This window comes from Coenobita brevimanus, chromosome 88 (genome assembly GCF_032717465.1).
Source record: "Coenobita brevimanus isolate Jiangsu-jjx chromosome 88, ASM3271746v2, whole genome shotgun sequence".
Lineage (NCBI taxonomy): Eukaryota > Metazoa > Arthropoda > Malacostraca > Decapoda > Coenobitidae > Coenobita > Coenobita brevimanus.
The window spans coordinates 4,980,160-4,992,402 of NC_137041.1; the positions used below are offsets into that span (position 1 = coordinate 4,980,160).

The following is a 12,243-nucleotide window of genomic DNA, read 5'->3' on the forward strand; positions in this document are numbered from 1 at the left end:
ATTTATTCTAAACTTCACTTCTGCATCTATTCTTCCATCCACAGCAACATGTGACCCTAGATATTTAAAACAATCTACCTCCTCAAGCAACTCACCATTCAAAACTATATTCATCCCCCTACCATCTATCAACCTCGTACACTTCATCACTTGACACCTGAAGACACCCATTTAATACGGTGCTGGTATTGTCCCGACTCTGGTAAGGTTAATGGTACACTTATTTTAGCAATGAGGTTCCCAATACTCACTTTCAGCTGAATAAAATCGTCTGACGTTATTTAAAACCGAATAATATTAGAGTTGCGCTGATCATGAGAGCATTAAGGGCACCAGTTGTAACACTCAGGCTCCAGTGAGTGACTCACTCTCAGGTGAATACAATCATTTGGCGTTAACTTGAATGCAACACTAGAGTTATCCCTATTACTGCTAAAGATAACAGTATGCGGAAAATGAAAGACGGGAGATTTGACAGAACGATAAGATAACGATCATTGTGCAGTGTAACGTCCTTCGTGTACACCCCACTGTTGTCGATAGCGGAGACAATGGAACGTGGTGACTGTACACTACGTTTGTTCTAACCTGACCAGCATCACAACACTTTTCAGATCAGTTGATGGACAGGTGTGGTCAGACTAAGGCGACTCTTTCCTACCTCGTAACTAAGACTCATCAATTTTCCTGCACCTACAGCTTAGTATTCAGAGTATGGGATTGGCCCAGTTTCGTCAGGGAAAATCATATCCTGCATAAATCCCTGTCCTCAGTTCGATTTTTTTCTTGCAACTGCGAATCGATTCTTATTTCCATTAGGCTAGAATAAAGAACGGAGAGGTAAGACATAGCACTCATTAGCCCCGTCACAACCAGACCTACACACTGTACGGAATAAAATCGTCTGGGGGTAGCAAGAATGCAGTGCAAATTGCGGCATCGGATTGAAGGTGTTAATAGAGCCATTGTATTGAAAACAACAGCAATACAGGTTTCCAAAGTAATGCTCGTATGAGTTTGACAGTATCGATGAATCTTTGAGGGTTATGGTTGTAAAATAAAATTGTATATCAACATATATTTGTTTTTACTGGACCGATATTTCATTGCATGATTATACTCCTTAAAAGAAAAGAAAGACGAAAGAAGGAAAAGAAAATTAACTGCTGCCTCTCTTCTTACAAATGTTGTATCCGACCCTCACCCCATTCTCCACTAATCGGCAATAACGGTCATATGACTAACACCTTGAGTCTGATGACGTGGTGCTGGAGGAGGACGCCTTCGCGTGGTGGCACTGATGGAAGGGGGTGGCTCCACTTCCCAGCTGTACAAACGTCATTCAGTTCCTTCCCTATCCCCTAAAGCAGGATGGTGGTCTGTAGGACGATCACTTCAGCCTCTAGTCCACTGGATTTACATTTCAGATGACAACAACAACAGCTACTACTACTACTACTACTACTACTACTACTACTATCACTTCACAATTTACTTTCCACATGGATGGAGGTGAGTGTAAAAATAAAACGACACCACCACCACTACCACCACTACTACTACTACTCTACTACTGCATCTACTACTACTACAGGTACTACTACTAATACTACCACTACTATTGCATCTACTACTACTACTGGTACTACTACGACGACTACTACTACTGCTACAGCTACTACTACTGCTACTGCTGCTACTATTGGTGTTACTGCTACTACTACTGCTACTGTTGCTGCTGCCACTGCTACTACCGGTACTGCTAGTACTACTACTACTACTACTACCGGTACTACTACTACTGCTACTACCGGTACTACTACTACTACTACTATTATTACTACTACTACTACCGGTAGTAGTAGTAATAATAGTAGTAGTAGTACTACTACCACCTGTACTCCTACTCCTACTACAACTACTACTACTACCTGTGCTACTACTACCACTACCGGTGATACTACTACTACTACCAGTGCTACTACTACTACTACTACTATTACCGGTGCTACTACTACTACTGCTATCCCCACACCTGAAGAGAGGGATGTTATAGCACTACCACCCAGGATGGGGAACCTTGGCATTATATATCCAGCAGCTATGGCCTGCTATGAACACAGAAATTCACTTAGGCTCACCGAATCCATGTCACGGAAAATTTGTGTTCAGGGTGAGATGAGTGAAGCCGACCATGATGCAGAAATATATAAAGACACAGATAAGCAAAGAGCGAGCAGCAAGACAAAAGGCGTTGCTGCAGCACATGACCGAACATCTGATATCAGACCAGTGCAGAAGAGTTTAAGTGGCACAGGAAGTTGGGGCATCGAATCGGCTGACAACCCTACCTCTTAAGGCAAAAGACTTTTGCTTCAACAAGCAAGATTTTAATGACACCATGGCCCTGAGATATGGATGGCCATTAGAGAACCTACCTCAAACCTGTCCCTGTGGCACTGTCTTTGATGCAAACCATGCAATGGCTTGAAAGTAGGGAGGTTTTGTGTGCATGAGACATGATGAAGTGTGCGAACTCACTGCGAAAAAGCTGCAGGAAATATGCCATGATGTCACCAAAGAGCCAACTCTGCTCCCCCTAGACGGCGAGCACTTCATCCACAGAACAGCAAACACATCAAATGATGCAAGAGTGGATGTCAGTACTCGTGCTCGAGGTTCTGGACACGTGGGCAGAAGGCTTTCTCCGACATTAGGACACAGTATTTAATCCTATGGCAGCATGTCACCGAGAACTGTCTCTCGAGGCTTCACACAAGAGGAATAAACAAGAAGAAAAAAAAAATCTAAGAAGGATCCACCATGTGGACCACGATCGATTCACCCCTAGCTTGTGTTTACAACGTTAGGTGGTTTGAGTCCAGAGGCGGGGAAATTCTATTCGAGACTGGCAGAGGTTCTTTCTGAGATGAAGCATCATCCTCAGAGTTCTCTTGTGGCCTGGATGAGATGTCAACTGTCATTCTCCCTCGTGAGGTCTGCACTCCAACGCCTCAGGGGCACAAGATCATCAGCCCTCAGACCTGTCTCTCTGGCGGATGTGGATTACGAGGCTACTGTGATCGTGGGCCACATAGGCCGGCGACCCTAATACTCGTAGATTAATGTCTTTATTATCGCTGTAACGTTAATGAAAAAAGATAAAGTAAAAGTTTCAGTATACTACCGGTACTACTAGTACTCTTACTACTACTGCTGCTGCTGCTACCGTACTATACTACTACTACTACTACTGTTATTGCTGATGCTACTACTACTACTAGTACTAGTAGCCTAATAGTAATATTACGGAAGCAGTCATCATCTATATTTAACCGAAATTTATTTATTAGAAATACTGGAAGAAAAAAAAATCTTTTTTAGTCCGAGACGGTTGGTGTTTAAAAGGGGTTTATCTACAAATGATCCTTGCTTTTATGTAAAGGTGGGGAACGGTGTCGCTGAAGGCTATGCAGGAATGGAAAGTGGCAAGTGAATGTAAATCGGGAATAGATGAAACACGGGTCTAAAATGGGAGAATAGTGTGATAATGTTCCTTGCAGTATCCGGATGAGCAAAGCAGGTAAATGACATCTGTACAAATAAAATACGACGATAGAGCAGGTGAGACGTACGAGCAATTTAAAGCAGTTCCCCTTGTAACGTTTTCCCGTTAACCGACAGGTGAGATAGCTAGGTATCCCGTTTTCTCTGATCACCTGTTGAATGAATCGCCTAGATAGTTCCAGATATACAACAAATTTTCATTTCTACTGGGAGGCCTCAATAATTCCAACACTCATACCTATACACAAATATAAAACCAAAGTGGGACTGAGGTGCGAGATAGAAAGACGGGACAAAAATTCCGAAAACCCTCAATTAAAATGCACTTCTTGACGATGGCAACTGCTGAGGGAGGCGGTGAGGTAAGGTAGGTGTTCCTCCCGCCAACACAACAAGCCTCTGCCTCTCCCAACCAGTACACCTTTCACAGCGGGAGAAGATAGTCGGGGCAGGTGTGAGTGACATAGGTGTGACAACCCATCGTCCCGTCGTCGGTCGCTTGGAGTCTCCCGTGTTATCGCGGAGTTTCTCGTGAAGTTCGTGAGACATCGAGAGGTGGTGTTGTGGGATCATGTGGAGGTTTCGGTGACAGTTGGATTCTTTGCCATCCAGACATGCTCAGGTGAGGCTTACGATGCAGCGGTACAGGTGGCTGGACAAGGCCGGAAGCAAGGACAAGAGAGAGACGGAGACGCGTGTGGATGGTGTGCGAGACTGATTTTTTCTTTCTTTTTTCTTTTTTCTCTCTTTGCTAGGTTGGAGGGTTGGAAAACGTAAAGGGATATTGTTTTGTTAACGGTTTGTTATTAGTAGAAAAATCCTAGACGAGAGTGGGTGATATGAGGGATTTTTTTTCTTTCATTTTACGTGACTTTTTGAACAGGTGCATTTTTGTACAACTTGGGCTGGAAAACGAGCGAGGCATTCTTTTGTTTATAATCTGTTATTAGAATCCGAGACGAGCGTGGTGGTGTGTGGCAATGACTTCTGCATCTCCTTTTATTAATGATTGTTGCGGCTTTTTTTTTTTTTTTTTTTTTTGAAGCATTTGAGTTGGAAAACAAACGGGTAATGTTCTATATACATTTTTTCTTACTGTAGGGAACTAAGGAAAGACAAGTATATGTGCAGGCCTGATTTTTCTATTTCTCCTTTTTCCTTTTTTTTTTTTTTTTTAATATAATTTCCTGGCTTTGTGTTTGTACATTTTGGGCTAGAGTTGAAAGAGGCCGTGTTTGTTTACGAGTTGTCATTAGAGGGTGGTTGGTAAATAATTCTAAAATGAAGTTTCCAAGTGAATGTATCTCTTCATATTATGCTAGAAAGGGAAAGTGTTTTTCTTTTTTTTCTAATGCTTTCATAGATGTGTCATACGTTTTGAGTGTTTATTTTACAATTTGCATATATTATTGTCATTAGTGGTAGTAGTAGTAGTAGTTGTTGTTGTAGTTCGTTATAATGGGCAGTACAAAAAAAAGTATAGCAATTTGACTTTAGACGTTTGTTAAGTAAGACTGTGTGAGTATTCCCCGCGAGAGCACAGTGCATTGTTTGAATAATTACGTCAGTGGGTATGCGTGGCCCGTAACATAGAAATTGATAAATAAATGTTTCTACCTGGAGATGAGCGATGTACCTCTATGTTTCGTTTTGCCTGATAATTCTTAGTTACTGGCAGGGGTGGTTGGCAGAGAGGGAAGTGATGGTGAAAGGACGCGAGATCAGTATCAGACTGGGACAGGATGCAGCTTGGAGGATTTGAGTTTATATAATAGTATTGAGTCCTTATATTCCATGGGGTATTTTGTAGTGTATTCTTGCAGGTAGTAGGCGATTGTGTTACTCTTAGAGACAACGCTCGCACCCTCGTCTCGCACTCAACGCAACCAGTACCTCCTCATATCCATATTTAACTGAACACATATGCGACTGCAGTTTCGTGCATATTTGAGTGCAAAATTTGAGTGGATGCGTGTGTGTGTGGGAAGAAGACACCCAATCTCCCCATCCCCCACACAACTCACGCAACCAACCCGTTCCCGTCGCAGTGAAAGTTGCCGTAGTGAGTGAGAGAGGAAGAGTTGAAGGGGCCAAGGTCTGTCAGCGAATTCCTCTCTCCTGGATCAGTTATATTACCTGCAAGTTTCACCTATTCCAACTTTTTCTTTATATCTGTCTATCTGTCTATTTATCTATCTGTCTGTCTGTCTGTCTGCCTATCTATCTATCTATCTATCTATATGTGTGTGAGGGTGATGTGAGTGAATGTAACTTTTTAACGCAATGTGGAAAAAATTAAGTGCTAAAAGACAGCTAAGAGTGTCCCTCCCGAAGACATATAAGCAAAATCAGACATGCAAATTTACGCTCAGTTCATTTTGCTATAGCTAGACACACTGCGTTTAACAGGCTGAAAGTCGTAGGTAGAAGGAGAGTGAGACTGAGGAAGACAGTTTCAGAGCTCATCAGTTGCGTACATAAAAGACTGGGAGTACCTTAGAAAACGACGGAAAAGAGGGTGAGACTGTGTTAATGGACGGGTGCTGCGTGCCCACCGCAACTGGGTAGGAGGATGCAAACAGAGATATCAGAAGTGTGTGTGTGTGTGTGTGTGTGTGTGTGTGTGTGTGTGTGTGTGTGTGTGTGTGTGTGTGTGTGTGTGTGAGGGGGGGGGGGAGGTAGGGTACAAGGTAAACGTGGTAATTTACCGTAGGGATGGGCAGTCGAGCCACATTCAGTATATACAGCATCATCCCTCATGGGCATTCGAGCCACGTTCAGAATATACAGCATCATCTCTCACTCTGATTCACAAATATACTTAAGACAAATTCCACATCATAACTAAGAACCGCATATGTAGCAAGGCCAAGGGTAGCTGAGTGTAGATTCTTGGGTTCTTTCATGTAGACAAGTGACAAAGATACAAATGATAGGGATACAAAGTGATAAAGATACAAAAGGTAGAGCTTGACTTCCTTTTCTCTAACATTTAGTGCTGCAGAGAGACACCTTCACGTGGTGGCGCCGATATAACTGGCTGGGTCCACTGCCCGGTTATACAAACGTCCCTAAACTTCCTCCCTATCCCCCCAAAGGAGGATGGTGGACAGCAGGAGAGGGACAGTCTCAGCCTGTAGTCGACCGGGTCCATGTTTCAGATGAACCTGGGGCTACAACTACTGCTATCACTGTTCTCTAACGTTTCGACCTACACAGTGCATCTCCTGAGAGACTTGAAACGTTATGCATGTATATATCTGTCTGCCTATCTGTCTATCTGTTTGTCTATCTATCTATCCATCTATATTCAGTCTATCTATCCATCTGTCGATCTACCTATATATATCTATCTACATTTATATATATCTATATACATATAGATATATATATATATATATATATATATATATATATATATATATATATATATATAGATATTCAATGCGAGGAAGAAGGAACCAAATGCCATGAGCACGTGAATTGTTTCCTCCGATATATATATATATATATATATATATATATATATATATATATATATATATATATATATATAATAGACAAATTCAAGATCCGTTCATTTCGAGATGCCTGAACACACTGCGTTTGAAAGACTGAATGGAGATCATAAGCAGTAGGAAATACAGACAGAGGAAGACAGTTCCAGAGTTGACCTGTTGCATACATGAAGGACTGGGAGTAACTGTTAACTTTTGCATTAGAGAGCTGGACAGAAAAGGGATGAGAGTTTGTAGCTAGACGGGTGTTACGCGCCCGCTGTAGTGGTGGAGGGGTGCAAGCAGAAAGTTCAGAGGGGCAGCGACCATTGTAGCAGCGATAGAAAAGAGATAAAGATGCAACAGTGCAGCAAAGAGACAGAGGTTGAGGGGAAAGAGTAAGAGGAGGAGAGTTAATGAGACGAAAAGCCAAAGACTCAACATTGTTGAGAGGAGCTGTATGTGGAGAACCTCCCCACACGAGAGTTGTACTCGACACAGGAGCGAATAAGTCCCCTGTATAAAGTCAAGAACAGTGCAGACACAGAGTCGACTCATCACACCTGATCTATCTGCCAGTATGTATTTCTTTTTCCAGGTGAAAGTGGTGAAGGTCAAAAGGTGGTGAGAAATGCAACCCGCAGATACGAGTCGAGTCCCTCCATACTTATTACCTTCCAGTGCTCAGACATACACTGCTGTAATGCCTTGCTATCAGTCACGCCAGAGTCAAGGTTGTGGTGGGAGTAAAATGTCATCACAAACAAAGCTCTCCTTGCTCATCACATGCGAATTGTCAACAACAGTCTCAAAAGTAAATGGTATGGATAAATTGTATGGCTGTAACACTAAATTAAAGTTAGTATGCTTATGATTAAAGAAATATCACTTTGACACCCGCAAATTTTGAATTACAATCATAAATAAACAACGGCATGAGGACTAATTATGCTTATTGCATGGTGTTCCGTAAAAAAAAAAAGAAATAAATATAAATAAAATGTTAATCCTCACGCGCCTCGAAAGTAGATCACATACTTTAATGTCAGTCACACTAGAATAAAAAGTCGTCAGGTGAAAGAAACACTTGTATCCCAACTATCTTACTCTCCATTTCTCATCACCTGCAAGTGCCAGTAATCGCAGGTATAAAAACTAGAATGAGCTATTTTTGTCAGTCGCTGTGTCACACCAGCTTCGAGGTTGTCGGGTGAGGGGAAGAGTGTATAATGCTTCCTTCTTTACCACATACAAGTGCTCAGTGACATCGGTTCTAAGCACAGGTATTGTCACGTAAGATCCCCGTTATGTCGTTGTTGGGGTGGCGACCTTTAACATCTTCCATCCTCTTCTGACCTCCACCCTGTTTCCTCCTCTCAGCTGTCTTTTCGTATTTCCTGTCTTCCTTTTACATATTATAGTCCCTGGTTTCTCTCTCTCTCTCTCTCTCTCTCTCTCTCTCGATTCATATCTTTGTGCTATTTTCTTTGTCTTTCATTGTTCGTCTGTGTTTGTTGTTCCATACACTAACTGGAAAGCAGGTGATAGTCGCAAAGCCTTCCCCACTCCACCTTAACTCAAGAAATCTGCCATAATAATACTCGTGCACTCAATAGCCATAAATATTAGTCAGTGCTATTTTACTTTTCTCTTTTTCTTTCCCCTACCCTTTGTTCTTGCCCCCTCTCCCCTTTCCCTGCCTCACCTTTGCCCTCACCCTCCCACACTGTCACCCACCCTCCATTCCCTCTACCCTTCCCCTCTCTGGCTTTTTACTCTCTCTCTCTCTCTCTCTCTCTCTCTCTCTCTCTCTGACCCGGATCAAATGCAGTCCATTTATCAGGTTTACAAGAGAATGCATTAGTAGTAGCAATAGTAATAGTAGCAATAACAGTAGTAGTGTTTTGTGCCAGAACATCTCTTACGATTATTTTGTGTTCAGCCAACGAATGACTACAGGATAAAAAAAAAAATCAACCTCTTCAGTCCGATGACGCAATTTTTAAATTCCCACTACATCCAGTCAAGTGGATTTAGATTTAGAGACATTTGGAGCTGGAGAGGTTAGCCATGAACTGGAGAGGTTAACCGTAAACTGGAGAGGTAAACTATAAACTCCATACTACAGCCCTCCATGACAGTAGGCCTCCCCAGAGCTGAATATAACTGTGTGGAGGAAGGGAGAATAAATCATTGTCATGTTACCAAACTGAAGGGGTTAATGAGGAAAGCTAGCCTACTGAACAAGGGCAAACCAACGCTGCTGAGGACAGATCCAAAACACAACGGAATATGTAGCAACGCATGAGAATCTGATGCGGTGGCTGGCGGCCCCTTCTGGAATGCCAGATATGGTGAAAATAGTGACCTGTTCTTGTGTTCATGTTATTTCTTCCTTCCAGTGCATTAATTCAGCTTGAGGGCACCTTGGTTTTAAAGGGATGAAACAAGGCCCTGGTGTTCGAAAGGTTTATGCGAAGTTGCTTAAATTAGTCAGGCAGAGGAAGAATGAAATAGAGATGATATCCTAAGGCTGAAAATATTAAACTGGTGGAGTGGCTGAATGAGACATCACCGACGGCAAAAAGGTAATAAATAAACAAAGAGATAGACAGAAAGTATATTTTAAGCGACATGTCCTCGTAGACGGCTTCAGAGCACCTGTTCCTTAGCGAATTAGTCAGCACATTACAGGTCAATATTCACTTGGAATTTACTGATGCAAACCTTATCGAAATTAAAGATATTTAGCTATCTTATATATGTATATATATTTATATTTAACCAACTAGAAAAATTTATAATATGCAAAACAAATCGACATGAAAGAAGTGTTATGACTCCAAGACACAGAGGGGGTTAAAAGTTTTAATCCCATATCGTGGTTATCCACCGAAGGACCCGGTGTGCGGTCGTTAACCTTAACTCGGCTTTTACCAACAAATAATCAAATCTTCACACTCGGCCAGCACAAATATCCCTTTAAAAAGCCAGACTGGTTGCACTTCGCCGTTGTGATTTATACAGTCACAGTTGCTTGAGTCTGCAATGACCGTGGAGGATGGGGAATTTAATTTTGGTTTTGTGTACGTGCAGGAAGATATGTATGATTATGGATATGTAAGCGATAGTGCGGGTATATTCTAGTGTTTATTTTACTCATGTTTAGTATCTGAATGGTCATAGACTTTAGAGTGTGTACAAAGGACTGTATCCTGTATCGACGTAACTTGTACCGATAGCATACAGTAGGATAATAAGGTGAAGCTAAAAATAAATCGCTGACGACCAGATTTTAAGAAACAGCCAACGAGAAAGCGCAAAACGTAAACTAAATCATTATCGATTAGGCGTTAGGAGTAACAAGTAACGAGACTACTGTTCAGGATAATAAAGTGTACTAAAAAAAATGAAGGGTAAAAATAAATCGCTGACGAAGGGGTGTAAAGGAGTACAAGCCAGCGAGAATACTGCCCATTATAATAAAGTGTAATACGCAAAAAGTCTCTGGCGATGGTAGAAGCCAACGAGACCACTGCCAACGAGAATAGTGCAACACGCAAAATAAATCGCTGACGATGGGTTGTTAAGAGATATAAGCTAAGGAGAACACTGCCCTTCAAGCCAGACTTTTTGTGCGGTGAGGATGCTGCTGAACCCCAAGGATGAAACAGTGGCAGCCGAGCGATGTGACTGGGGAAGTGAAAGTCATCTCGGGCCAGTCACGCGGGTTGGACAGAAAATTCTGGGAGGCAGGTTTATGTCCTCTCTTTTATGTTTTTGGCATAAGTTTGTACGTTTTTAAGCCGAGGACTTTTTTTCATGAAGGCCGATGATTCTGCTTCGGACTGACATTTCAAACTAGAAGGTTACATATCATCATCATCGTCATCGCTATTATCATCATCGTCACAATCCCCATCACCAACGCCTTCACCATCACTAGTCCGAGCCAGATCACTGCAGGGCAAAAGCATCCCCTATCTTTTTTCAGCCATAACTATTTTACTGTTAGCCTGTTCCATCCAGTCCTAGCGGTTCTCCCAATGTCATCTCGCCATCTTGTTGTCTATTTGCTTCTTCCTCTCACCCCATCTCTGGTTGCCACTCCGTTATCGTGGTTGTCCATATGTTGTGTGTTCTGCGAAGGACGTGACCTGCCCACTTCCATTTTTGCTTTTTAATGCTGTATGTCCTCTACTTTCACACGTTTTCTTATCTGTGAAGCTCTCCTTTTTATCTTTCCCTGTGACGCCTAACATGATCCTTTTCATTCCTCCCAGAGCACTCCTAAATTTACCCTCCAAGTATTTTGTTAAACTCCACGTTTCTGATCAGTACGTTAAATCAGGAATGACGCTGAGTGCGTAACTGCATTTTCTCAACCTCCATACAGTTATTTATTTTACCAAAAGCCCTCCATCCCATTCCTGTTCTTCGCTTCATATAATCATCGGGTGGGTTTGCATGAACTACTTGCCTTGGTATACGTATTCTGAAGCACATTCCAGTTCACTGTCTTCTACATTGACTCCTTCACAAACTAAGGGGCCCTCCCAGGCTGAATCAAATTTGGGGGTCGTAATAAGTAAGTCATTTGGAGGTTATAGTCAAGGGATTCAGCCGGGAAAGACTTGAGGATGTAGTTTTATGTCCCCCTTTTAATACTGGCTAGAATCAATTTTTAACCTCTATAACCCAAAGAGTTAAAATTTCTTCTTCCTTCCAGACACTGTTCAGTTTAGGAAGTCCTATTGCAGAGAATGGGAAGGTGAGGGCAATATCTAACCCCTACAGTTCACAAAGCCTCCCTCAAGCGAAAAAAAAAAAATCATGAGATAAAATAAGTAGATAAAGACGTCATGAGATTCCAGATGCTGAGGCAGGGGAGGAATGAGGCTGCAGTTTTATGTTCTCGCTTTAACAAGTAACCTTCATCCTCTAATGTTCTAAAATACACGGTAACAGTGGGGAATTCTTGGTTCTTTTTAGACATTACAGCAGTTTTTTTCTTCATACGAGCCTGTTTGCACCAAGATTGCTCATTGGCTTCCCTCATTTCCAGTAACGCTTCATATTTTTGCAATCTTCACTTGCTAATCTGCTGAAACTACTTGCAATTTTGTAGTTATCAGTTATCCTTATATTTTTCTACAGGTTCAATAATCTTGCAATCGTG

At 42.0% G+C, this 12,243-nt stretch overlaps 1 protein-coding gene across 1 annotated transcript in view; it reads left to right on the top strand.

Annotated features, from left to right (window-relative positions):
* Nucleotides 1–4,018: 4,018 nt before the first annotated feature.
* LOC145411186 (polypeptide N-acetylgalactosaminyltransferase 13-like) overlaps nucleotides 4,019–12,243 on the top strand; it is a 60,541-nt gene continuing 52,316 nt past the window's right edge. Inside the window, exon 1 of the mRNA XM_080281239.1 lies at nucleotides 4,019–4,189. Within this exon, the coding sequence (XP_080137365.1) occupies nucleotides 4,182–4,189 (8 nt within the window). The 5' untranslated portion in view covers nucleotides 4,019–4,181. The remainder of the gene's footprint in view (nucleotides 4,190–12,243) is intronic.